The 27221-nt window shown below is 49.3% G+C and overlaps 1 protein-coding gene across 1 annotated transcript in view; it reads left to right on the top strand.

Moving 5' to 3' along the window:
• CCT2 (chaperonin containing TCP1 subunit 2) overlaps positions 1–27221 on the top strand; it is a 404766-nt gene that overhangs the window by 305234 nt on the left and 72311 nt on the right. The window contains exons 11-13 of the mRNA XM_069629411.1: positions 19822–19941; positions 23905–24033; positions 24121–24224. Of these exons, the coding sequence (XP_069485512.1) occupies positions 19822–19941; positions 23905–24033; positions 24121–24224 (353 nt within the window). The remainder of the gene's footprint in view (positions 1–19821; positions 19942–23904; positions 24034–24120; positions 24225–27221) is intronic.

Raw genomic sequence — 27221 nt, 5'->3', positions numbered from 1 at the left:
CGGCTTGTCGGCTTCTTAAGCCTAAAACTCTAAAAGACCGAAGGGTTAAAAGGTGGGCGGCCTACACGATGTCGAAGGCCGAAGGTTCACCCGCCGCTGCTACCACCGACAGTGACGAGGAACGCGATAACACGACCTCCGCTACGGAAGTCGAAACCCCCTCTAAGGAGCGCTTACGCGCTTCGTCGTCTGTCCCCGGCCCCGACGGGCTCGGCTCACGCCCTGCTTATGGGGATGAACACCCCGGCGACACAGACGCACACAAAGATCCACATAAACACACAACCCACGGCTCTTCTTCGACGAAGTCGAAAAGACCTTCGGCGCCCAAGGAGACGCAGGTTCCACCGGCGACCTCCTCGGACCGTTCGGGTTCGAAGCCCCTCTCGCAACCGCAGCCGCGACCTGCGACTGGGCTTTCGGCAAACAAGGGCGCTGCCACCAAACCATCGGCCGGTGCGCATCAACAGAAAGCGCAGACCGCTGTAGAGCGTTCGATACCCATAGCGTCGAAAACTCAAGCTTCCGCCGACAAACGAGTCGCCGACAAGCGAGTCGCCGATAGCTTAGCAAGGATCGCTGTAGCCGACGCCCAAAAGCGTACGCCGAAGATTTCGTCGAGCGTTACGCATAAGTTAAAGGATACGCCGAAAAAGCCCGATGGGAAGCAGGGACTACCCCCTTCAGGCAGGGAGTCTCCCGACACACCAGAAGGTTTTTCGGAAGGCGACGGGACACTTTCCTCGACGCTTTGGGAGAGGTCGAGCCATTTCGAGTTAGATAACCCTATGTTTCCCCCGCCAGACCGCTCTGGGGTACCCCATGAAACTATGGAAAGACTCCACCTCTGTATGGAGAGGATGGAAAAGTTCATGAGCACCCAGGCCTCTCAAACACACAAGAGGACCAGAGAAGGGCCTCAGGAGGACCCCAGGGCCAAAAATCCGAGGCTAGTCGATCCCCAGCAGGACACAGCCTCAGACTTCCAAGATGTATATGACCTCACTGGGGAGGAGCAAAACTTCGAGGAAGAAGATGATTTCATGGACAATGAAGAACAGAACCAGGAGGAATGCCTGGAAGACAGAACAGACATTATAGAAGAAGGCTTCGGGGTTAACCCAGAAGAGGGACCTTCACACCCCTGGCAATCACCATCAGTGTATTCCGACACTGATGTCCTAAACCTAACTCCTCCGGACAATTCTCCAGTTAGAAACACGTCTCCAATTGACGATCAGCCGACGTTCAATGCACTGTTGCGCAGAGCAGCAGCGCATTTCGAACTCGACACCGGGGAACTCTCTCCAGAATTGGACTTTGTAGAAAGAGTGATTAAGGAAAAAACCCCGGTCAGCCAGACCATTCCACTCCTCGCTTCAGTAAAGAGAAGGATCATACCTTCGCTGTCCACTCCCGCTATGATCAGAGGGGTCAATCCACGGATTGAAAAACTTTTCACTCCTTCACCCTCAGACCCCCTCTACATTAGGGGACATTCCATTCCTGATTCCCTAGTGGTTTCTAATACTAGAAAGAGGGCAGGGGTACCACTTTCCACCAGTGAGGCACCCCCTGACAAGGAGGGCAAGAGGCTATATGCCCTTGCAAAAAGAGTTACTTCCTCGGCTGCCTTCTCAGCAAGAATTGCCAACAACAATTCCTTGCTTGCAAGCTACGCAGACGCGCAGTGGGACAAACTGCGAAAAGACGCCGAGGAAGCACCGGAGCCTTTACGTACACGCCTACTGTCAACTATTGGCGAAGGAACCCAAGTGAACCAGAGCATTGTTAAAAACTCTCAGGACGCGGCAGAAACAGCAGGACGTTCCTTGGTACAAGGAATACTCCTAAAGCGCCATGTATGGCTGCGCAACTCAGGCTTTAAACCAGAGACACAGGCGTCTTTGATAAATAAACCTGTCGAGGACGCTAACCTCTTCGGAAAAGCGGTAGATGAAGCCCTAGAGATGGCTAAAAAAGAGTTCGACACTATCAAGACTCTCGACCAGATCTCTAAGCCCACTACCAGTACAACAACTACTGGAAAAAGGAGCCATAGAGGTCGTGCCTCTATCTCAGGTAACGGAAGGTATTTATTCAGTGTACTTCCTTGTACCCAAAAAGGATCTAACCATGCGCCCTGTATTAGATCTGCGCCCAGCGAACAACTTTATCAAACCCCAAAAGTTTCGTATGGTAACCTTACAGGAAGTAATCCCACTGCTTTCTCAGGGAGATTACATGACAACATTGGACATGAAAGATGCATACTTTCATATTTTAATGTTGCCAGCGCACAGAAAATACCTCAGGTTCATGATAGAGGGCAAACACCAGTTCAAAGTGCTACCCTTCGGCATAGCATCAGCACCAAGGGTATTCACGAAGGTGCTGGCAGTGGCAGCGGCCCACCTGCGCAGGTTGTCCATCCCAGTTTACCCTTACCTCGACGACTGGCTCATAACAGGGGATTCTTACGAAACATGCTTCTCCAATACCCAAAAGACAGTAGACCTTTTGTTCCAGTTGGGCTTCTCCATCAACGAAAAGAAGTCCAGTTTAGACCCCAGTCAAATCAAACAATTCCTAGGGGCTCTAATTCAAACAAAGGACGGCCTTGCTGTTTCAAATCCCTCAATATGTAACCGGTCGAGAGGTGACGGTACGCAAAGCAATGCGCTTGCTAGGAATGATGGCGTCGTGTATTTATTTGGTACCTCACGCGCGCCTGCGCATGCGCCCAATGCAAGAGTGGCTCAACAGCCAGTGGTGTCAGGCCAGCGGACTATGGGAGGATCTAGTTGTGGTCTCGCAGGCCTTAGTTCTCTCGCTACGGTGGTGGACAAAGGAAAACATGGAAAAAGGGAAACCCTTTGCCACACCCGCGGCGGAAGCCACTCTAACCACAGACGCATCCCTCACAGGATGGGGGGCGCACCTATCCCATCAGACTGCTCACGGAGTGTGGACTCCGAACGTAGCATCCAAACACATAAATCTACTGGAGCTACTAGCTGTGTTCAAGGCGCTAAAAGCCTTCCAGGAACACCTACAAGGCAAAACAGTAATGGTCCTTACAGACAGCACCACAGCCATGTACTACATCAACAAGCAAGGGGGCACCCACTCTCCAGGCCTGTCCAAGCTGGCCCAGAATATATGGAAGTGGGCTCTCAAACAGGACATGTTCCTACTATCACTACATGTACCCGGGGAACTCAATCTGCTAGCAGACAGTCTCAGCAGAGATTTCCCCCTGCCCAAAGAGTACGAATGGCGCCTGCACGAAGACATCGTCTTCGACGTCTTCACACAATGGGGATTCCCAGAAATAGACCTGTTCGCAACCCTGGAAAACTCACAATGCCTAAGTTACGCCTCCAGGTACCCCCAGAACCAATCCAAGGGGAACGGTCTGTCGATGCAATGGTCAGGGAAATTTGTTTACGCTTTTCCCCCCCGACTCCCCTTCTCAACAAAGTGGTGCACAAGATGCACCAGGAACAAGTGACCATGATACTAGTGGCCCCAATGTGGGCACGACAACCATGGTTCGCTCACTTGATGGAGATGTCTCTATCCCCCCCAGTAAAACTCCCCTGCCCGTACAACATGCTGTCTCAGGACAAAGGCAGGACTCTGCATCCATGCCCCCAGAACATGAACTTAGCAGCTTGGCTCCTGAGATCATAGAGTTCGGACATCTACAACTCCCGCAAAGATGCATGGACATCCTCAGGGAAGCCCGAAAACCGAACACTCGCCACTGCTATTCTAGCAAGTGGAAAAGATTTGTCATCTGGTGCAGGAGTAAAAGCATCAACCCTATTGACTGCTCTCCCACACATGTGGTCCTATACCTGACCCACCTATTGGATTCAGGTCTAGTGTTTAACTCCATTAAAGTCCACCTAGCTGCACTTTCTGCATACACCACTTCCCAACTCAAAGTGTCGTGGTGGAGGATCCCTGTTATAAAGGCCTTCATGGAGGGAGTAAAGAGAATACACCCCCCGATAGCTGACCCAGCTCCCGGATGGGACCTTAATGTGGTACTTACCAGACTCATGGGCTCTCCATTCGAACCCATGCACAAAGCATCTCTTAAACACCTCACGCTTAAGACTGCTTTTTTAATAGCTATCACCTCCATCAGGAGAGTAAGTGAACTTCAGGCTCTTTCTATTCTAGACCCCTTCGTTACAGTTCACAAAGATAAAGTGGTTCTACGCACTCACCCTAGGTTTGCTCCGAAATTTATTTCTAAATTCCACGTAAACCAATCTATAGAACTACCAACGTTCTTTCAAAATCCTTCCAATTTGGGAGAAAGGACTCTGCACACACTAGATGTACGCAGAGCGGTCATGTTCTACATGGAAAGAACCAGACCACTGAGGAAGACTAATCAGTTCTTCGTCTCGGTGGCAGCAGGAAGAGAAGGAGATGCAGTTTCAAAATCCACTATTTCTAGATGGATTGTTCAATGCATCACTCTCTGCTATACTCTTGCTAAGAGAGAACTGCCCTTTAGGCCAAGAGCACACTCTACTCGAGGCACGGGGGCATCCATAGCATTCATTGCAAATGTTCCCCTTGAGTCCATCTGCAAAGCGGCTACCTGGAGTTCTGTGCACACCTTTACAAAACACTACTGTCTAGATCTGACTCCCAGGTGGGACAGGCAGTATTACGACACCTTTTCTCTACTGTTCCTTCTCATAACCCACCGCCAACTCCGGGTACTGCTCGCTAGTCTATGCACAGCATGTGATTCTAAGCAGATTAACAAACATCAGAAGAGAATGCATTACTTACCGTAAAGGCATTTCTGATGATTGTATCTGCTTAGATTCACATGCGCCCGCCCTTCCTCCCCGCTCGGATGGAAGGAACATAGACTTCCTTTATATATCTCTCTCTCTTTTCTGTACTCACTCACGTCTAGAAGGCTCCCTCAGGGCAGAAAAATACAAACAGAGGGACCTCGACGCGTGAGGGATTGTGGGTACAACGCACGTCACTATAGGGATAGTGTTTCAGACACGCCTTGTCGACGTCCCCTTTTCGACTACGAAAAACAAAATGCAATACTCCGCAGTGACCACTGGATGTCGGACCTATGCACAGCATGTGAATCTAAGCAGATACAATCATCAGAAATGCCTTTACGGTAAGTAATGCATTCTCATATATGGGGATACATATAGATGGCATATATAGGGGATACAGATATATGGCAACATGGGGAACGGGTGTACTGTGATACGAGTGGGCGGTTACAGCGGTTCCACTCATTGCATTCCACCCCATTCATTCAGTCCACTCCATCCATTTTTCTGCTTCGTCTACTCACAGGCTACTGTTCACAATTCTAAGTAGGAGAGGCATAGCTAACATTCACAATTCAGAGGTAAGGTGAAGTTGAATGGCTGGGTTTTCCGGAGTAGAGTAATTGCTCTACTCCCCGCCCATGCCACACTTCCTTTGGTGGTTGCTGCTGGTTGACGGCTGGTCGCTGGCTTCCCCTGCGGACACCTGCAGACACTATTTGGAGCCGCCTCTGTTGGAGCCGCCCTTTGCCTTGGGGCCCTTTGCCTTGGGGCCCTTTGCCGCGCGGGCCCTTTGCCGCGCGGGCCCTTTGCCGCGCGGGCCCTTTGCCGCGCGGGCCCTTTGCCGCGCGGGCCCTTTGCCGCGCGGGCCCTTTGCCACGCGGGCCCTTTGCCACGCGGGCCCTTTGCCACGCGGGCCCTTTGCCACGCGGGCCCTTTGCCACGCGGGCTGCCCTGGTAGGGTCACTTATGACCTGGGATTGAGCAATCAGGAGAGGTAGGAGGGCTGAGAGGGAGGATGGACAATGGAGGGGCCTGCAAGGAGCATGATGCACGCGCGTGCGGGAAGGATTCAAATACAGATTGTGGGACGGATTTAGGGGCCTTGGGGTGGGGGGGGGGTGGTAGATGCTCACCTGGCAGCATCACGGTCGAAGTTGGGACACACACAGCCAGTGCTAATTCACTCAGAGCATGGAATGGGTTCATCCAATCAGGGGAGGTGGGAGGGCTCAGAGGGAGGATGGACAAAGGAGGGGCCTGCAAGGAGCATGATGCACTTGGGTGCGGGAGGGATTAAAATACAGATTGAGGGCCGGATTCAGGCACCTAGAGGGGGCTATAGGGGGGGGGGGGGCAGATGCTCACCTGGCAGCGGCGTGGTCGGAATGGTCTGGTTAATACCACATTTATGTCCCATCTGGGAGCCAGGTTAGAAATAGGGGGGATGCATTCTTCAAGCTTTCATGGATCTTTCACCACACCTTTCCCTGGGATGTGGTATAGGCTGAAAGTGCAGCTAAGTGGACTTTCAGGGAATTAAAAACTAGACCTGTGTAGTAGGTGAGTCGGGTATAGTACAGTATGAGTAGGAGAGCAGTCCATGGGATTGATGCTCTTGGAATTGCAACAGATGACAAAGTGTTTCCATTTATTGGAGTAGTAATGTCTGGTACTAGGCTTTCTTGCTTCTCTAAGTATATCCATGCATTTCTGAGGAAGTTGGAGATGCCCAAAATCTATGACCTCAGGAGCCAGGGCGCTAAATTGAGTCTGCGGGCATGGATGAAGTGTTTCCCCCTTGTACCGAGATAGCTTGTTGTATGGGCAAGGTAGTTTCATCGGAGGAGTGACCTCCATCAGTTGGGAGTACCAGGGTTGGCGGGGCCACCAATATCATGGTGACCGCTTCCTGGTGCATCTTGTGCACAATCTTGAGTAGGGGAGTCGGAGGAAAAGCGTAAACAAATTTCCCTGACCATGTTATCCAGAGACCGCTACCCTTGGATCGGTTTGGAGGATACCTGGAAGAGTAATCTGGGCATTGTGAGTTCTCCAGAGTTGCAAACAAGTCGATCTCTGGGAAGCTCCATTTTGTGAAAACTGAGACTTTGTCTAGTCGCCATTCGTACTCTAAGGGTAGTGGGAAGTCTCTGCTGATCTGGTCTGCCAGAAGATGGAGTTCCCCTGGAACATGTTGCGACGGTAGTAACATCTTGTGTTTGAGATCTCACTTCCAAATGTTCTGGGACAGTTTGGATAGCACTGTAGAGTGAGTGGCCCCTTGCTTGTGTACTACCTAGTACATGGCCGTGGTGCTGTCTGTCGGGACCGGTACCGTCTTTCCCTGCAACTGTGTCTGAAAAGCCTTCAGAGCTTTGAACACCTTTGATATGATTGTTTCTTTATATAGCGCCTATACACAATGTATTTCAAAGCGCTTCAAGGCAGGGAACAAGGGAAAATACAACCACATTCTTACAGGCCATGAACAGTAAGGCTGTGCAATTATCGTACTCGGCCTGACGCCATTTCAGATAGTGCAAGAGCTAAGACATAGATAAGGAAGGGTGGGGGGGGGGGGAGTGGGAAGGAAATGGAAACAGACAGGCGACTACTGTACTAGGCCTGACGACATTTCTGGTAGAGCCGGAGAAAAACAAAAGGTGAGGGAGAGGGGTGCAGAAAGGGAGGGGAGGAACAAAACAAGCGACTATCATACTAGGCCTGATGACATTTCAGATAGTGCTGGAGAGATGGTGGGGAGGAAAAAACAGTAATGGGAGGGTGGAGGAAACGGACGAGGTTGTTATCATATTAGGTCCAGGGACAATTCTGATAGAGTAAGTGCATAGAAGAAAGTAAGGGGAGGAGATGGGAAAAGGGAGAAGGGAAATGAGGAGAGAACAGAGTAAGCAGTCAAAAAGAGTCGAAGCAAGAGTGGAGAGTGAATACAATTACCGAAGTCAGTAGTAACACATAATGTTGCAAGCCAGGATACAAGATGAAGATGGGAATAGAATGATTCAGGGCCACCATGAGTACAAGATGCAAAGGAAGTCCAGCATGAGAGTTGAGAAAGAGTGACGCACCGTGAATGAAGTCTGTAAAAGTCAAATCCAGCATTGGCCACAAGACGGTGATGGTGACGGAAGGCACCAGGTGGGCGGGGCTTGCTAAGTGGTGAAAGAGCGGGAAGCAGGAAGGCACCAGGTGGGCGGGGCTTGCTAAGTGGTGAAAAAGAGCGGCAGGCAGGGAGTCACCAGGTGGGCAGGGCTTAGGCCAGGTGACCTAGATCCACTTGCACCTGCTCCCCATCTGCAAAGGAAAAGAGGCTGGAGGGCTCCTTAGGTAGGGAAACAGAGCGGCAAGCAGGAAGGCAGATCTGCTTTAACAGCTCCAACAGGTTTGTGGTTGGATGCTACTGCTGTGGACCAAATGCTGTGTGTGGCTGCTGAAGGTGAGAAACCCCCAGCCCGTGAGAGATGTCTGTCATGAGAGTGGCTTCTACTGCGGAGGTGGTGAACGTTTTCCACTTCAAGCAGTTTTCCCTCGACCACCACTGCAGAGAGAACAAGGACTGCTGAGACAACCACTAGATTGTCCGTTTGTACGGCGGCCTGACAACCACTGGCTGTTGAGCCACTCTTGCATGGGGCACATGCGCAAACGTGCATGAGGGACCAAGTATATGCAGGATGCCATCATCCCTCAACCGCATGGCCTTGCATACTGTCACCTCTTGACTGGCTACATACTAAGAGATCTGAAACCGCATGTATTGGACCCTCTCGTTGGAGGGGAAGACGAGGACGTCTTCTGTCTGAATTAGCGCCCCCCAGAAACTGCTTGACTTGGCTTGGGTATAGGCTGGATTTCTTCTTTTATGGAGAATCCCAGACTGAAGAAGTCTATCGTCCTTTGGGTGTTGGACGGTCATTTTCCGTAGGAGTCCCCTGTTATGAGCCAGTCGTCCCAGTAAGAATATACTGGGATGCATGCCAGCCCCTTTGTAAATCCTCTTGGGGCTGAGGCAATGCCTAAATGGGAGTATTTGTTCTCTATGATGAACCTTAGATATTTCCTGTGTGCCGGCAGCATTGAAATAGGAAAATATGCATCTTTCATGTCCAATGTTGCCATGTAATCCCCTTGCGTTAGCAGAGGGATTACTTCTTGCAGCATTATCATTCGAAACTTTTGTAGTTTGACAAAATTGTTCACTGGGCTCAAGTCTAGCAAAGGGCGCACGGTGAGATCCTTTTCGGGTACAAGGAAGTACACTGAATAAATACCCTTGTTTACCTGTAGAACGGGGATGGCTTTGAGCCCGTTTCCTGCAGGATCTTGACCTCTTGCAGCAGGATCTTCAGGTGTGCAGGTGTTCCGGTGTTAGACATCTGGACTTTGGTCTGAATTGAGGTTGCCGGCTGAACTCGTTGCAGTTATCATGGGACCTGCTCTTCAGCACCCACTGGCCTCTGGTAATCCCCTCCCATGCGTGTGTTAGGCGGAAACCTGTGCAGTTCCCTCTGGGACCACTGCAAAAGATTTAGGACCACAGGTGTTTGACGGTGAACCCACTTGGTAGCAGTCTGTACCACACAGATTCACTTGGTAGCTGTGGCTGAGCAGTCAGACTTCCCTCAAGAAGAGTTGAGCAGTATGTGGAGTATACAAAATAGGGCAATTCTTCACGGCAAGACAAGCAAACACGCAACGAGGCTTAGTGTAAAGATATTAAGGTATTTATTTATAACAAAATATCTATCAAAAACACTATGGCACTTTCACGGCAAACAAATCAAACACAATTATTCTACAAAGAAGAAACAATCAATCCCCCTAGCAATATTTTGACAAGTCTAGGTTCTACCGGTACCACTTATTTACAGACAGAGGTCTATACCTCAACCTAGATGGCACTCTAATATTAGTTAGGACGGGAGAGAAAAAGATAGGCGGTTACGAAATCAACACAGTTCAATACTTCATGGATAAAATGCAAGGCAGGAAGACAAGAATCACAATAGATCGTAAAGTTCAGAGGCCAGGCCCACTCGGAGAGAGGCAAGGCGATATGTCCCAAAAAGTCTCTAGTGGAGATATTCAAGTCTTTGTAGCAAATTGTTATCGGCAGATTGAACCAGTTCAGAACAATAAAGGAGAAAAGCTTGGAGGCGACCCAACGGAAAGGAGAGGATTCAGACACCTCACTCGAACCGATCGAAAGGGAAGCCAGGCGGACACGGTACCTTGTTGTGGAGGGCAGCTCCGGCGGGGGCAGTTGTTCCTGGTGGTGGATGCACGTCGGGTCTTTGCCAAGAGTAGAGATGATCTCATCGTCGAAGAAAAGTGAAGTCCGGTGCACCACCAGGGAAGAGACCAGCCACGGAGTGCTCTGTCACAAGGCACCACCTTTTGGTCGCGGTACAGGGGTAGTGGCTATCCGGTTGCTGAGGTGCTCTGCACGGACAATTCGACCACTGCGTCCTGAGGCGAATAAAAAGCAAAGGGGACTGGTTGTTCCCACCAGTCAGGGGAAAGAGTCTCTCCGGCAGGGAGATCTCCTCTGTCGTTTGGAAGTGGTGAGTCGGTTCCGCAGGGCTCCACCGGAGGTGTCGTCGTGCAGGTCGGCTCAGCGTTACCCTCGTCGGATTCTTAGGTCCTGTGACTTCTGAAGACCCAGTCCCAAAAGCCCTGCTTTTATGCAGAAAACTCCCATTCATTCAGCCTAGCTGTCAATCAACACATGCTAAGTGGTGAGCGGGAAGGCTCACCACTTGGGCCAATCACTCCAGAGTGCGACCGGAGTTGGCAAGGCAACTCGGTCCAGGGTGCCTAAACCCCCTCCCACATCCCTGTGATAACCCAAACAGAATGGCACCACTTTGGAGGGTCTCTGTACAGAGCCCGGCAAAAGTGGAACAAAGGGCTCGACCTTTGGTTTAGGAGTCACAGACGAACGCAGACGCCATTTTAGAAACCGAGTTCTGGCAGAAAATACCATCCGATAAACTTATTGAAGATAAGTAGATCGGTGGTACGTTAGAGATTAACGAGAAAAGGTATCAATCCCCAACAATGGGACGAATCCCATAGGGTTATGTTCGGGGTCGAACATAATAAGTATTTTCCACCAGCCAAAACTCGACGAGGGGGGACGGGACAGTGCCCCCTTCGAGTAACAGATCCAGGAGTAATCGAATTACCCCTATTAGTATGTCCACAATAAGATGGTTTGTACTAGTTCTGTTAGTAAATTTAGGTATAGTAAAGCCAATGGTGACTTTACATGCCCGGGGAGACAGTCAGTCCCCGGGTATGGAGTCTATGGTGGAGGTCCGCTAGGACGCCCCAGTGTTACGCCACGTAGGGTGCGGTGTAACACACATAGAAAAACATATGAGACCCTATGGAGTAAAAGACCCCATAGCCCATAGAACACATTGACGTTCAAAGGAATTACACACATTCATGTCCAAGAGTGGGAGGAAAAGAGTCTCACTCTTGGCAGGATGGAAAAAAACAAACTCCAGAAATCCAGCAAAGCTGCTGGGGGACTCACTAGGTTAGGAAATTCAGCCTAAACAGAGAATTCTCCCTAACAGCGTGTAAGAATGTTATACGTCCCTTGACCTGGGAGGACTCGGAGGGGACCCAGATTGCTGCGAGTCATTTCTGATTGCCCTGTGCATTATGCACATTGTTTTGAAGGACAATCGGCAGACAAGGAGCAGAATTCCTACAAAAGAAAATAAGTCTACAAACCAACGAGACCCCTCCGATCAAGCAACAAAATCCACCTGGAAGTCAAACCATACCTTAAGAAAAAACTTGGAGGCACCTGCCTTCTGCCACTTAGCCGCAAAAACCTGGAACAACATCCCAAAAGAAATAAGAAACACTGAAGATCACCTAAAATTCAGGAAATCACTAAAAACCTGGCTCTTCCAACACCACAGACTAAATCTTGAAACCGAAACCGGAAAAAGGATGACTAAGCCGGAAAGGACACGGACATCCCCGACCCGAGAGGGCAGCTCCCACGGCACCTGGACGGGGGACATCGGATAGACTGGACTGAGTCAACTATCCCAGACAATCCCACCAACACTTTCGCCCTCCCCTTAGTTACCGCCAGGTACCACAGTAGTGTGGAATTGTCAAGATATTGGCAATCACCACATTACCTGAGAGGTCGACATTTGCAGATGCACTGGCCACAGGAGTATGAAGGGAGGATAAGGGGAGCTATGAGAGAGCATGTTGGAGGTGGGGGCCAGAAGAGTAAGGTACCTTGTATTCCAGTCAGACCCAGGTCAGGACAGAGCATTGCCTTGCACGATGGAAAGCCGCATCAGGGGAGACTACGCAAGCAGAGCGCCTCAATTCAGTATAGAGACGCAAACTAACCAACCCTACTAACAATTTCCCTTTCTGCATACACCTCAAACTCCAAACATACGCAGACCGATAAACTGCTCAACAAGTGGTTGCAGGCCAAGGCCCCTGCTCTGGGTGAGTCCCGGCAGCATGCCACCTCCTGCCTAGAAGGTTGAGCGGTCTTCGAAGACCTTTGAGGGCGCCCCTGCTGCGGGGGCCCAACATAAGGCAAAGCACAGCGAGTCCACTGCCACCGGGAGTACTGTGCAAAGGGCTCCTTGGCGGCCAGGGCGAGTACAGCGTCTTCGACCACGAGCCAACGTTCAGGATCTTGAAAGAGGAAGTCGGACCATCCGGGTAAGCTCTTGGAGAGGACCCAGACTGGCCCTGCAGAGAAGGCCAAGGGGGAAGCGGGCCCGACCTGCCCTTTTATGGTGAAGGCCACAGACTCTGACAAGGCTGTGAAGGCCCAGGTGCATCAGAAGGCCTAAACTTCCATTGAAGGAGTGCCAGCGGCCCTCGCGAAGGCTGCCGTAGTGGATCCGCAGGGCACAGCCCCAAAAGCAAGAGTATCCCTGCCTGCCAGGAGGAATCCTCTTTTCAGCCCACAGAAAAGAGACCAGAGAAGTTGATGCTTATCATTTCACCAAAACCGTTTACCCTGGTAGCAAAGAAGGGGGGTGGGGGAGCACAGTAGTCCTCCAGAGAACTGACTTCTCAGAGGAGGAGCTCAAGCCTCCCGCTCCGCCAGGTGGGACAATGTGTCAGGAGCTGGCCCCACGGGAGGGATCCCGACAACTAAGGTGACGAGTAGACACTCGAAGCAAGAGGGCATTGAGGGCTCGGAGGACCAGCCGAAGCCGCAAACGCCCTCACCACCACCACCTCAGCAACCACTCGGGGATATCTCGGTGAATATTCTCACAGCTCTGCATACCCTATGCTCGGAAATCCAGACAAGGATGCATCTTGTGCCAACGGCCCCACCCGCTGTGCCCGGGACTATTGGAGGAGAGGTCGCATCCCCAACCCCCCGCAACCCCTCCCCCAAAGAGGGATGAGACTGAACCGGGCACAGCGACGACTGGCACTGGTACAAACTATGACGGCGGCTTGCAGGATATCTCCCGTCTCCGTCTGCCAGATCTTCACTGCCCGACGAGATTGGCTCGTTCCACGCCATGATCGCCAGGGCCTCAGAACTATTCCAGCTCGTCCCTGAGGAGAAGAAAGAGGGAGACCATGCTTTCACTCCCACTCTTGGATGACATTTGGGACGAGGCGCTGTCCCGCATGAAGAACACTTTGTCTGCTCCAGCGAAGAGGGACCGTTATGTTAAGAAATACAGGGTGCTGGCCTTGCGCCCAAGTGCTTACGGTCCCAGCTGCCTCTGGGCTTTTTCGGCAGCAGCCAAGGAGTATTCAGGCTTGTCCTCAGCAGCCTCTTGTTCCCCTCCCCCCCCCCCCGACAGTGAGGGGAAGAAGTTGGATGCCGAGGGGCGAAGAGAGATCAAGTCGGCAGCGGCGGCCATCAAGGCTGCCAACACCCTTGCAGCTGATTATGACAGGGAACTTTGGTTCAAGATGGCCCCCATCCTGGACTTCCTTCCCGACGACAAGAGGGCTGAGGCGTTGGGGATTCTACAGGAAGGCGAGGTAGCTTCGGACCACACCATTACAGTGGCTACGGACATCGCAGACACGGGATTCTGCCAAATGGGCAACAGCGTTTGCCTTCGTCGACGGGGTTGGCTGAGGGCCACTTTCCGCCAGGATGTTCAGTCAAAGGTGTTGGGCATGCACTTCCACTGAACCAATTTGTTCGGAAATACTGTGGACAAGTCTCTTCAGGCCATCAAGGCGGACACTGAGATGGCTCGTGCCTTGGGCACACTTCAGCAACAGCCGTCCTTTCAGACCTCTGAAGGAAAATCCCAAGGTTCTTCTAAAGGATTCAGAGCCAGGAGTCCCGCTGGTTGGCCCAGGAGACCCACAGGGGCCGTGCCAAGTCTGGAGGTGGTTGTCGTCACCAGGACCCCCAAGGCGGCGCTTCAACGTCAACAGGATTGAACTGGCCATTGAGTCTAGCCCCCACCCGTGCACCCTGGTGGGAGGCCGGCTGGCGAAGTTAATCAGTGTGTGGAAGACCATCTCCACCGACTGTTTGGTGCTGGACGCTCTCGCTCACGGACACATCCTAGAGTTCCAACAGCAGTGTCCCCAGATACCACCAGTGGCCGGTCAGGAAAACCATGTCCCTCAGCTTCTGTGATCAAGCGCGTCCCAAAGATGCTCTGGCGTGTGCTCTCATTACTTCCTCGTTAGAAACAAGACCGGCAGTTGCCCATACTGGACCTCCGCCGTCTAAACAAGTTCGTCAAGGCTCAAAAGTTTCGGATGGTGACTCTTCAGCACATGCTAGGACAGCTGGAAGGGGGGGGATTTTCTATTGTCGCTGGACTTGGAAGATGCCTATTTTGACATTCCCATACACAAGGGCCACCGCAGGTACCTACACTTCGTAGTTCAAGGGCAACATTACCAATTCAAGGCCCTTCCCTTCGGATTGAAGTCGGTGCCACCCGTGTTCACCAAGTGTCTGGCGCAGGTGGCGGCGCAGTTGCGTCTACAAGGATCCATGTGTACCCTTACCTGGATGACTGGCTCATTGGGGCGAGCTAAAAGGACATCGCTGTTGTCCACACTCCTGACAGGCCTGGGGTTCTCGATAAACCTATGCAAAGACCTGCTTGACTACATTGCAGGACAGGCCGTTTCTGGGAGCTCGACTCAACAGTGTTGTGCATGGCGTTTCCAGAGGAGAGGATAGCGGCCTTCCTGGACAAGGTGCAAGGGTGAGGTCCATCAAGTCCCTAATTTGCATGATGCTGTTATGCATACACCTAATTCGACTGTGCAGGCTATGTATGTGTCCACTGCAGGAATTCCTCGACGCCCGTTGGATACATACAAATGTCGGGAAGCTTCGAGGACAAGATCACTGTCAATTTCTGTCGAGGAATACGGTGGTGAGGAGTGCACGCACATCTGTATGTAGGCACAGTCTTCCAGACCCCATCTCATCAGGAGACCGTCACGACGGACGCCTCCCTGGAAGGATGGTGAGTGCCCACCGGAAGTCTTCATGTAAGAAGCCTGTTTCTAATGGAGGAGAAGACGTTGCGCATAAACATGTTGGAACTGCGGGCAGTGTTTTGGGCCCTCAAGTCCTTCCATCCGTCACGTTCTACACCCAGAAGCAGGGGGAACCAGATCCCCGGCGCTCTCCAAAGAGGCGCATGACCTTTGGCACTGGGCCGTAGCCCAGGTGATGTTCCTCATCCCGTTTCATTTGGCAGGAGTGAAGAACAGCTGCTGACTCTCTCAGCAGGGAGCTGCGCTCTTGCCACAAGTGGGAACTTCGACGCGACCAAGTGGATAACCTGTTCCACAGGTGGGGCAATGCCCAGATCGATTCATTTGTGACGGCGACCAAGTGCCGGAGGTTCGCCAGCAGGTTGCCCCAGCTGGGGAGCATGGGGGACACATTCTCTTCCCCTGGGATGGCCTTTTTCTGTATGCGTTCCCTCCGTTGCTGCTTCGACTAGTCGATCAACTCAGACGGTCCCGGTGAAGGATGATCCTCGTTGCACCGGCGTGTCTGAGACAGATATGCTACCCGGACCTTCTGGACATGTCGGCGTCCCCTCCAGTCGAGCTTCCGGCAGTCTCAGATCTTCTCGCCAGGGAAGGAGGCGCGATTCTGCACCAACTAGAGTTTGGGGGTTACAATCTCCCAGTGGATTGTAAGGAGGTGCTCGCCAAGGTCAGAGCTTCATCTACTCTCAAATGCTATGGCCACAAGTGGAAGAGGTTTGCTGTTTGGTGCCGTACTCAGAAGATCGACCCTGAGAGTCACTGCTCTGAAGGTGTTTCTGTATTTGTTGTTGTTGGCCAATCATCCTTATGGTTGCATCGATTGGTCAAGGAGTTCATCAAAGGACTATTTTGCTCGTTCCTGCCGATGAAGGCTCCGTCCCTGGCGTGGGAGCTCAATGTGGTGCTTACTAGGCTCATGGGTCCTCGGTTCGAGCCTAAGAATTCGGTGCCACTGAAATTTGTCGTGGGAAAACAGCTTTTCTTGTGGCCATCACCGCCGCACGACGAGTGGGAGAGATCTAGGCCCTCTCTTGTAAACCACCTTATTTGACATTCCACGAGACGAGGGTGGTGCTACGGACGCACCCCTCCTTCATGCCCAAGGTGCTGTCAGACTTTCATCTAAACGAGCCCTTGGTGTTACCTGCATTCTTCCTGACTCCTTTGTCGCCGGCTGAGAGGACTTTTGCACTCGCTGGATGTGGCTAGAGCGCTGTGTTCTATGTGGACCGCACAAAGTTTTCAGAAGATGTTGTAACTTTTTGTGAACTTTGGCCCTGTGAATCATGGGAAGGCACTCTCCAAGGCTTCCATTTCCGGGTGGCTCTCCGGCTGCCTCACCCATTGTCACCGGTTGGCAAACCGACCGGTGCCTGGCCATCCGACAGCCCATTCAACCAGAGCGATCGCTGCTACTTCAGTGTTCCTGTCTGGTGTGCCCCTGCTTGACATCTGCAGGGCTGCTACATGGAGGTCGACCCACACTTTCACGAAGTTCTACTGCGTCGACAGGGATTCCAGGGAGGAGTCCAGTCTCGGCCAAGCAGTGTTGCGCAACCTGTTCGCTTGAAGGTGAGCCTGGTGAGCCGATAAGAGATGCTTAATGTTGAGATGCTTAATGTTATGCCTTGCTACCTCCCATGGTTGTGCATGTGTGTACTGCTATGTATTCTTTATTCATGAGCATGTGAATCCATGCCAGACCCTGTTAGGCAAAGTTTGTATGCAGTACCCTTTTGGTACCACTACACACAACTAGGACTACAGGTGTATGCAAACCCAACCTTTGGTATAAGTCTGTACTACAATTTTTGGTAGCGGAGCTGAGCAGCCAGGCTTATCTCGAGAGCAATGTGAGCAGTAATGATAGAGTTCTACAATCACATGTGTTCAAATAAACTTACACTCAAGGTTTCTTTGTTAAATACTTATTAATTTAAGTAAATATTAATTTATTAATTCAACTGTCAATTATAAAAACATTCACTAGAAGGAGGCAGTTGACGATCATACACAAATACTTCAGTACTGTACACTCTATTTCAGAGGCATTCAGAATACTTTGAAGGATCAAAAGCATAGGTTATCAGAACATAATAAGAATACAATTATTTCTTAGACAGTGCAGATATTTTGAGTTCACCAGAAGATTCGATTCAATAGGCTAGGCCAAAGTCAATGGGCTGAAGTCTTGGATAGGATAAAGCAGTTCTGCTAAGTAAACGGAAAAGTCTCTGCCGAAGTTGGCGGAAGTAGTTTGTAAAAAGGAATCGTATGTTGGGTCACAAGCTGATTAGGCCTGCGAGTTGCAAAAGTTTCAAGCACTTTCACCGCGAGAGGCAAGTACTGTCTCATTTCACAGTACCTTACCAATGAAGAAAAAGATGCAGCTGAAGACTTGTTACTGGCAGTTCCTGCAGATCTCGCTGTTTCAGGGCCTCAGTCGTGGGCACTCCTTCACTGCACTGGGACTGGTCAAAGGTTGGCACTTCGCAAACTTCAATTTCGGTTCCTGTGAGTAAAGCACACAAACTGGTGTCCCGGTCCCTGGTTATACGGTGTCCTGCAGCACTCTTAGGAAATTCAACCAGCTCCGAGATAAGGTGTCCCGGTGGCTTATTGTCTAGTTAGTTGGTCCCACCAACTCAAAGGGAGAAGTGGTCTTTGAAGGGGCTTTTCTATCGCAGTGAACTTGGTGATTCAGACCTGCAGCAGGGCTTCACCGGGCAAACCAAAGGTCCAGGAGTTGCAGCAGCTGTCCTCTTCAAGCTCGTCTTCGGTTCTTTCATTCCAGTGGTCGACTCTGCCTTCCAAGCCAAGAGACTCCTTATATTCAGTTATCTCCCATTCATTCCAGCCTAGCTGTCACTCACCCAGCAGGGTGGCTGTCGTTGCCGGACAGCCAGCCAATCAACAGAGTGCATTTGGGTCTCCTAGGAGACCAAGCACAGGGAGTTTCGGGCATCTCCCTCACTTCCTGCCCACCCCAGACATTCGGGCGCCAGAGGCGGTCTTCACTCCTGAAGCCTGCCAAAGGCAAAAGAACAAAGTACCCAAACCTGGTTTGGTGCACAGAGCAAAACTCTAGAAGGACCTTTCCACAAAGAAATGGCGAAAAATGTTTTTACAGAGGGAGCTCAGACGCCATCTTGAAAAACATGGCTCCTACGATTTAACGCTACTGGTGTTCACGGTCTGGGAAAAATCATGGTAGTTCGTTGTAAAACCACTGCCAACAGCCATTTCGAGAGAAAAGGGTAGCAGTCGACTGCTACATGAGTATCTAGACACAGGGGATACTAAGTAACCCCTCCAGCACTCTTTTCTAAAATGGGGTGTGCTGGGTCTAGGAATTTGAAAAAGACTAGTAAAGTAAATTTCACTTCACTTACTCTGGGAAACGGTTTATCCCAGAGAAGGTATTTAAACCTTGGGAAAGCCTGAAAAGGTTTCCCTGTGCCACTGCACTGAGGGTGCTGTGACACAAATGAAGATGCCTATGGGGGGTGGTCAGACTCCATAACCAAAAGAAACAATACAGAAAACGCATTGAATGGAAAAGTTCAGCAAAAGAGCTGGAGGGCTCTAAGGTCAGAGGAATTGGCACATTTATGAAAATTCTCCCCAACACTGGGACATCCCAAAAGGATCTTTACTGATTAAGAAACTAAGAGTTACTATTATATTGCTCCCTTCTGAAGAAGGCTTATTCTAACTGACTGATAAATTGTTTATGCAAGAAACCTTGAGTGTAAGAGTTTATTTGAATACCTGTAACTGTAAATCTCTAACTCCACTACAGCTCACACTGACCCCTCTTGAGATGAGCCTGGCTGCTCAACACGCTAACAAAACTGTGTAGTACAAGCTTATTCCTATACCTGTGGTCAGTTATGTATCGGTCCCAGAGGGTACTGCATACAAACTTTGCCTAACAAATGCATGCAGTTTAAAAACAGTAAAGAAGATGCCCAGACAGAGAAAAAGAATGAGTGGTAAAATATTCAACTCACTCAGATTAAAATCCCAGAGTCCAGCAAAAGTGCTGGGGGTGTCTCGCGTTAGGGGAAATTTCAGTTTGTGCCAATTCCCTTTAACAGGCCTCCCAAAATTCTCCACAGGGGCTAATTATTTTTTAATCGATCTCAACATTTCCAAACGGAATTCATGATTGTTCAAAAACTAATTTGCTTTATTCTATGAACAAATGGCATAATAAAGCAGGATTACTAGCGTGAGGCAAATATTTCTATATAGGGCACCCTAAGGATTGTTTTCAATCGTAAATGCATTTGTTAAAGCTAAATAGTGAAGCATTATTGCTTAGTCTCTTGGGAGTTTTAACTTGTTCATTTGTAATCTTGCTTGGTTAAAACTCACTTGGTGTTTGGCTCTTTACGATGTCTCAAAATGAAGATGTTTTTAATACTTTCATTTATAGGTGGTGAAATCGCTTCAACGTTTGATCACCCAGAATTGGTCAAATTGGGCAGTTGTAAGCTTATTGAAGAAGTCCTAATTGGGGAAGACAAGTTGATTCACTTTTCAGGCGTAGCTATGGGTGAGTCTTGAAGTTCTGTAAATATGTATTGTTGCTTAAGCTCTGGAAAGTTCATGGCATTTGTCATAAATGTTGATGCAAAAGCACTCTTAACTGTTACTTGACTACCATTGATACCCATGACACCAATGGCCACATCTCGATATGGGATGCACAGCTATTTCAGGCTTTATGGAAGGCACTGGACACTATTCACTCAAGGTTTTCTAAGGTGGAATCGGAATATTTCCTAAATGCATAGGAATATAGACAACAGCACCCTTGAGGCAAGGTGTCCCCTATACAGACCTTCCAGGATTTTGCGGCATCAAATGGCAAATTTTGCGGCACAAAACTTTGTTTATTGCAGCATTTTTGCAGGACATTTTGTATTAGCTGGAGGGTGCAAGACTGCCACATTGCAGGAAATAGGCTGAGTGCAAGGCTACAAGAGAGCCAGGGTATCATTATGTATCTTTTGTATTAATTTAATAGGAAGAGTCCCAGCTGTCTCTGGCTTGACAGAACAGTGTTTGATTTGGCTACATTTTTGGTTTAATGTGCATGCCTATTTAATAGTATTAACTAAATTGATCATTATCAGTTGTAATGCTGAAAAGATTCCCTTTCTATGTTCCCCAATCCCACCAACACACATCTCACCAACTCCCCATCACAACTTGCATTCCTTAACCTCTCGCTCTGTCATACAAATACTCACGTTCTTTGTCACACTGTCAAGTCACAATTTGCACTGCCCAGCCCCTGCCACTCTCCAAATCCTACTCCCAACTCGCACCTTACACTCTACATGTCCTCCCGCAATATACAGTCCTTCATTCTTTTGTGCTGCTTCTTGCATCCTTTCTCCCATTCTATCGCACTCTTCCCTCATCCTTTTTCCCAATCTGCAGCTCACTGCCTCTTTCTGGCCAACCGCTTCCTCTCTGGCTCACTGACCACACGCTCCCTCTACTTTCTGTACCTCTGCTCGCTCAGATTTCTGGCCGACCCCATCACTGCATCCTCTGCTCTCTTGTGCAGTGCTTCCTCCTCTGACCCACTGCTCTCACTCTGCTTTCTTGCCTTTCACTTCACATCTCACCCATCACTCTCTCTCATAGTGTAACCATTTTTTTATTTTTTTAAATGTAGATTTTTGACCCAGATCCTCAAAATGGGGCATTTAAAAAAAGAACGGAGGATATGCTATTTTTAGACCCATTTTTGGAAATGAGCAGGTCACCTTATTCTCAAAGGGAACGGTGCAGTTCCACAGGCTTGAGCTGTAGCGCAAATTGTGCGCTGGCCAGTTTTTGGGTTGTTTGACCGAAGTGTAATGATTTGCGGCGGAATTGACCGTAGTCAATTTTGCTGCAAATTGATTTGCACTTCAGCCAAACAACCCAAAATGTACCTTTCACCACCACCCCCCACCTTACTTAACTGCTTGGTCGCTGCCGCTTCCCCTGCAGTGCGAGATCCGTCCCTCTAACGCGGGTCGGATCCGACTCTGGGAGGGTCCCTTTTTCGTTCTGTCCCCGCCTCATATTTTTAGGAAAAAGGGGAAAACACTTCCGCAACCAACCCAGACCAAAAATACTGAACATGGGGAGCGGGTGACACCCCCGCGACACATGTTCGGTATTTATAAAAATCGATCGAATAGTACTGGACGAAATAGGTCAAATTGTACCATTCGATCGATTTTTTTTTTTTATTTTTTGTTTTTGTTTTTTTTTTATCAAAATGGACAGTACCTTGAATAGAACCGCTCTCCCGACAGTTTTCTGCAAGCTCCCAGCACCTTTCACAGGGGCAGGCCCTCCAGGGGCCTGCCACTGTAAAATGCGACCCAAAAAATAAATGTTTATCCTGTTTGAGGAACAGAAATGCAAGCGACACAGCAGCGGTTCATACCTTAAAAGAAATGCATGACAGGATCAGGAAAGACCATGTCATGCAGTGGCAGCCCGACATTCGCGTAGGGTTGCCTACAATTTAAGTGCATCTTGCTTGGAAATTAGGGATGCGCCTTTAAATTGGCAGAAACGCCACTTTATTTGATGAAGAGGTGAAAAAGGCCATTTGAATGGGCGTGCATATAAAATGTGCCCATTCATGTGTCCCTTGTGGATTGGGCTGCACTTTTTTGGGGTGCAAGTGATGAGATGTGTTGGCGCATTTCATTTCTTCTGTTAAAAAAAAACAAAAAAAACATTTGGAGAACCTGGCACCCTGAGTATTTTCTTTTTAAACAGTCATTTTTAAAGATTACTTTTTAAAATGTGTTATTTTGCTGTTTTTGCACAAAACAGCAGTTTTTGCTGCATTTTGCACAAAATGGCCATTTTCGCGGCATTTTGCGGGATCGCTAAATAGCTATAAGCTGGAGGGTCTGATTAATATCCAGTGTCCAAGTTACTAAAGTCACCTGAGGGTGTATGAAGTGGCTGTGCCATCCCAAAAAGGTACTTGGTGATTTAGCATGCCACAGAAGGTGTGTGCCAGTATCTCAGAATATAAAGTCTTGGGAGAGATACTAAGTCTCGCACTATCCTTAAGTACTGTAGTTGCTCTAGGATAAAGAAAATCTCTGAGGACCCAAAGGGTCCCCAGTAACACTGCCCATATGAGCTGTATGCTGCAATAGTAAAATACAGATGCCTTAAAGAGTTATGGCGAAAAGTAAACTCCATAGGACAGGTAATAATACAAAGAATGGTTCCAAAAAACAGACCCCATAAGAATGAATGAGTGGAAATAGGCTCCACCCATTCAGGATTACAGAAAAAGGTCCAGAAGTCCAGCAAAAAGTGCTGGGGGGGTCTCATTAGGAGAGGGGATGAAGCATACAAATTATAAATCTCCCTAATGGCCAGGTTCTTAAGACCAGAAAGCTGGGAGGAACTACGATGACTCTTAAGTGAGAGGGCACTTTGACTGTTGTGGGGTCAATGCGTGAATCGAGGGAGTAATTGGAAAGTAAACCATAGGCTTCTTTCCGCTTCTTTCCGCTCTTAGGTTGTGCTTACCCTCCACTTGTTGTGGTTTCTTTGATCTAACCCTGCCTTCAGACACCTAAAATAAACCAGATTGTGTTGGACGATTGCCGAGCAAGCTGTTGGGGAGAATTTTCATTTATGGCTAATTTCCCCTCACCTAGTGCATCCCCCAGCAGCTTTGCTTTTTTCCACCTGTGTTCTGTTGAATTTCCTCATTTCCAAGGCTTGACCTTGTCTTCCCTTCTTACTTTTGCTTCCAAACATTGACAATATCGAAGTACTTTTGGCTCCGTTGAATCGTGAATTGTTAGACCGTGTGATCTTCGGCAACTGGCCCTGGTGTCGTTCGACCCTGGCTCCGGCCCTTTGACTTTTGAACTCCTGTCTGAGTGTTTCTTGATTCTGCCTGCCTAACCAAAATATTGCCTGTGATTTTTGCCTCCAACTCCCTCTGGGTATCTCAGGTGCTAAGTGTGTTTTTGCCCCGGTAGCATTTCATGTCACGGATACAAGTTTGTTTAGTAGACCGAACTGTCAAAAAGTGATCACAATCGTATCCGCGGTAACTTGTTTTTGTGCCTAACACTGGTTCATGCCAACACAGGGTACTTGCCTTGAGACCTACAAAGTGAATTGGTTAGTTGTAGTATATTTCACGTGTGGTTTTTATTGACGTTTAGTAGAAGTGTTGTGTTTATTACGAATGGTTTAAAAATAAATGTACTTATATTTTTCTACCCAAAACCTTGAGTCAGTGTTTGCTCGAGTCACAGTAATTGTGGTCCCTTTGTGTAATCTCTGCTACTGCTCATGTACTCTTGAGATAAGCCTGGCTCCTACGCCACTGCTACCACTATGACATAGTATAGGCTTGTATCAAAGGTAAAACTTGCATCACCACCTGTAGTCAACATTTGAAGTGATCTGTTTCTGTGAGGGCACATGTTTAATAAATATTAAATGTAATTTCTCTTAATAGGTGAAGCTTGTACCATAGTGTTACGTGGCGCTACACAGCAGATTCTTGATGAAGCAGAAAGATCTCTACATGATGCGCTTTGCGTTTTAGCCCAGACGGTTAAAGATAATAGGACCGTCTTTGGTGGAGGTAATTAACCAGTTATAGACAATTGATGAAAAAGCAATCTCCGCATGAACATACCATAGCGAGCTCTCAATGTTTTTTAAATTTCAGGTTGTTCTGAGATGTTGATGGCTAACGCTGTAACACACCTTGCTAGCAGAATACCAGGCAAAGAGTCTGTTGCAATGGAATCGTTTGCAAAGGCTTTGGGGATGGTAAGTGAATTGGTTATGTTCTCTCCTGCAGAAATAAAGATGTGATGAATGCTTAGTGTTTGTCCTAAACTTTAGCTCTGACATAAACCCCATGAACTGGTTAGCTGAATGTTTGACCCAGTCATTTCTCATCGAAGGCCTAATTCTGGATCACTCTCAGTAATTTGCCCTTTGAGCGACCTTGGGGGGGGCGGGAGGGCCTCGGTGATGGTTCCATAAAGGGACACCATATTTCCTTGGTGAATTAAACTTAACCAGTAGTCTGTTTGGTGGCAGCTGATTCCTAGGCCTTTGTAGCTTGTATTTGGGGACTGTTGGGAAAGATTTATTTTTGCAACTTTTCCTCAATAGTTTTAGGTATCTCAATGTTTTTGCTTTAGTTTTCGAACATGTCTTGACTTTTTACAGGGACGTGCAGCCTTCAGCTTCAAACGCCTGGCATTTTACTCATTTTGTTCTGGAGAAACTGACTAGTGCTTCAGACCATCAATACTGGGAAACGGTTTCCCTTTTGGCATTTTATCTTTCAGATAACTTTTTAACCTTTCACACAGGATGTTACAATGCAGTGCGGTGGGGATTCATTTGTATCACCCTAGTCTTTACACTTGGGATTTTTGTAAATTTTTATGTGCCTAAAGAAAGCTGGTGGCAGCGAACATTTTTTTTTTTTTTACTTGTTTATTTTAAATCAAGGCAGGTTGATAATTACAAAACATTGTCAGCAACAATCATTCAGGCATGTTGATCCCCAGTCCTTTTTTTCCACCCGATCTCCAGCCACCGCGCCCCCCCATCCCACCGTCCCCTCGGTCCTCAGAGGTAGATTCCTCCCTCCTAGATCGCCTATTTTGCGCCTCAAAGTCTGTCTCTCCCCCAGGGATCACTTGGTCTTTCAGAATCCATCGAGCCCTGGTGGGTTTGTAGGTCAGAGCGGGGAAGCGCTGGTCGTATTCAAGTACTGGGGCCCAAATATTCTGGAATCGGTGAGTTCCAGCCTGCGTTGCCGTCACCTTCTCCGCAATCAGAATATCCAAAAGCTTAGTCCACCATTGGGGCATGTGAGGGCCTTCCGGGGATTTCCAGGAGCGGGCCAGCACCGTTTTCCCTGCTAGCAGACAGTATGTGAGTAGTTTCGATCTGGTCCCAGAGCGTGGGTAGATCGCGGGAATCGGGGCTCCTAACAAGACTGGCTCTGGTTCCAGCGGGATCGCCGTTCCGGTGATTTGCGCGATGGTTCCCAAACACGTCTTCCAGAATTGCTGAATCTTTGAGCAAGCCCACCACATATGAAAGGAGGAGCCTGGGCGGCCATATCCTCTCCAGCAGGAATGGTCTAATTGTGGATTTATGTGGTGGAGTCTAAGGGGCAGGTAATACCACCGTAACATGATCTTATATGCGCATTCCCTATTGGTGATGCAGGTGGATGAGGCGTGAATTCTGGTCCAAATGTCTACCCAGGTTTGGTCGTTTATTGGGTGACCCAGATCTGCCTCCCACTGGGCCATGCAGCGAGTTCTTGCGATCAGGAAGTCACCTAAGCAGCCCCTATACAGAGTGGATACTTTCCCACGAGCTGGAAGATCTCCAGGTGTGAGTTCCAGGGCGGTGGGAGGGCGTGTCGCTGCTTGCAGAGTTTGAGGGTGCAAGCACCAGTGGCGCAGTTGGATCTAGGTGAATCTGTCCCTTTCCTGGAGTTGGAACTTTTCCTTACATTGCTCAAATGTGGGGGGCCTCTCTCCCGTATATAGCTGGCCTATAGTCTCTAACCCACCCTTTATCCAGTTCTGAAAGTTGCGGGGGTGTGCTCCAGGTGAAAATCAAATGCTTTGGCCGCGTCCAGTGCCATTAAGATAAGTTTCTGGGAGTTCCGGGAGGCAAGGTCTACCAGGTTCAAGGTTCTCTGAATGTTGTCTCCTGTCGTGCGGTGTAAGATGAAGCCGGCCTGATCGGGGCGGGTAATCTCCGGTAGGACGCGACTGGGGCGATTCGCCAAAATTTTGGAGTATGTTTGCGTCAATGTTCAAAAGTGCAATCGGCCTATGGGAGGTCAGGTTTCTCTGATCTTTTCCTGGTTTGGGCAAGAGGATGGTGGTCGATTCCTGATGGGGTTACTGATCCCGTTTCCGTGAAGGAGTTGAACAAAGTTACTAGGGGGGGGGAAATCAGCTGGGATCTGAATAGCATATAGAATCTGGTTGAAAAGCCGTCCGGGCCTGGGGGCCGTGTTTTAAGTGATTTAATGACCTCAACCTCTTCCCCTGTAATGGGCTTCTCCGATTCGCTCTTCATCGTGTCAGGGAGACAGGGCAATGCTGCCTTCTGCAGGTATTCCATCTATTGCGGTGTGTTCCGTGGGGTTGCCGTCATGATTTGGGTCAGATGGTCTGTTGCCAATCGTTGCTTTTCGGGTTCTGAATATAGTATGACCCCATTGGGATCTCGCAGGCCGGTGATCGTATTAATGCGCGTCTGCTTGGCCAATTTGGCCACCAGGAATCTGTTTGCCTTGTTCTTTGCGTAGTACGACTGTTTGGCTTTCGCCATCAGCAGTGCGGTTCGTTCCGCATAGTGGGCTTCTAGTTTCTTCCTCGCCATGAGTATGATTCGCTGCGTCGTAGGGGACCAACCCTTTTCCCCTGAGGACTGCCTCAGCTTCCTTCAGCTCATCTTCCAGAGCTATCCGAGTCTGTCGCCTATCCCGGCGATAGGCCGCTCCCTGGGCGATCGGGGTTCCTCTAATCACTGCCTTCATGGCGTCCCAGTTATTCGCCAGCGAGGTGTCTGAGGCTGGATTCTCGTCAAAGAAATTTCTTATCCCCTGTGCGATCTTGTCTCTTGTAGCCATATCATTCAGGATCGGGTCGTATAAGGACCATTTACGTAGATTATCGAGTTTGGGGTTCTGGGCCCGGAGTTCCAGGATCACTGGGGCGTGATCAGATATGACTTGTGCCGATGGATACCTCCTTGATGAAGGCCAGGGTTTGCGGG

The sequence above is a fragment of the Ambystoma mexicanum genome, chromosome 12, assembly GCF_040938575.1.
Source record: "Ambystoma mexicanum isolate Mex_15411 chromosome 12, UKY_AmexF1_1, whole genome shotgun sequence".
NCBI classification, from domain to species: Eukaryota; Metazoa; Chordata; class Amphibia; order Caudata; family Ambystomatidae; genus Ambystoma; species Ambystoma mexicanum.
Note: the sequence above shows the minus strand (reverse complement) of the source record. Positions and strands in the feature narration are given on the sequence as shown.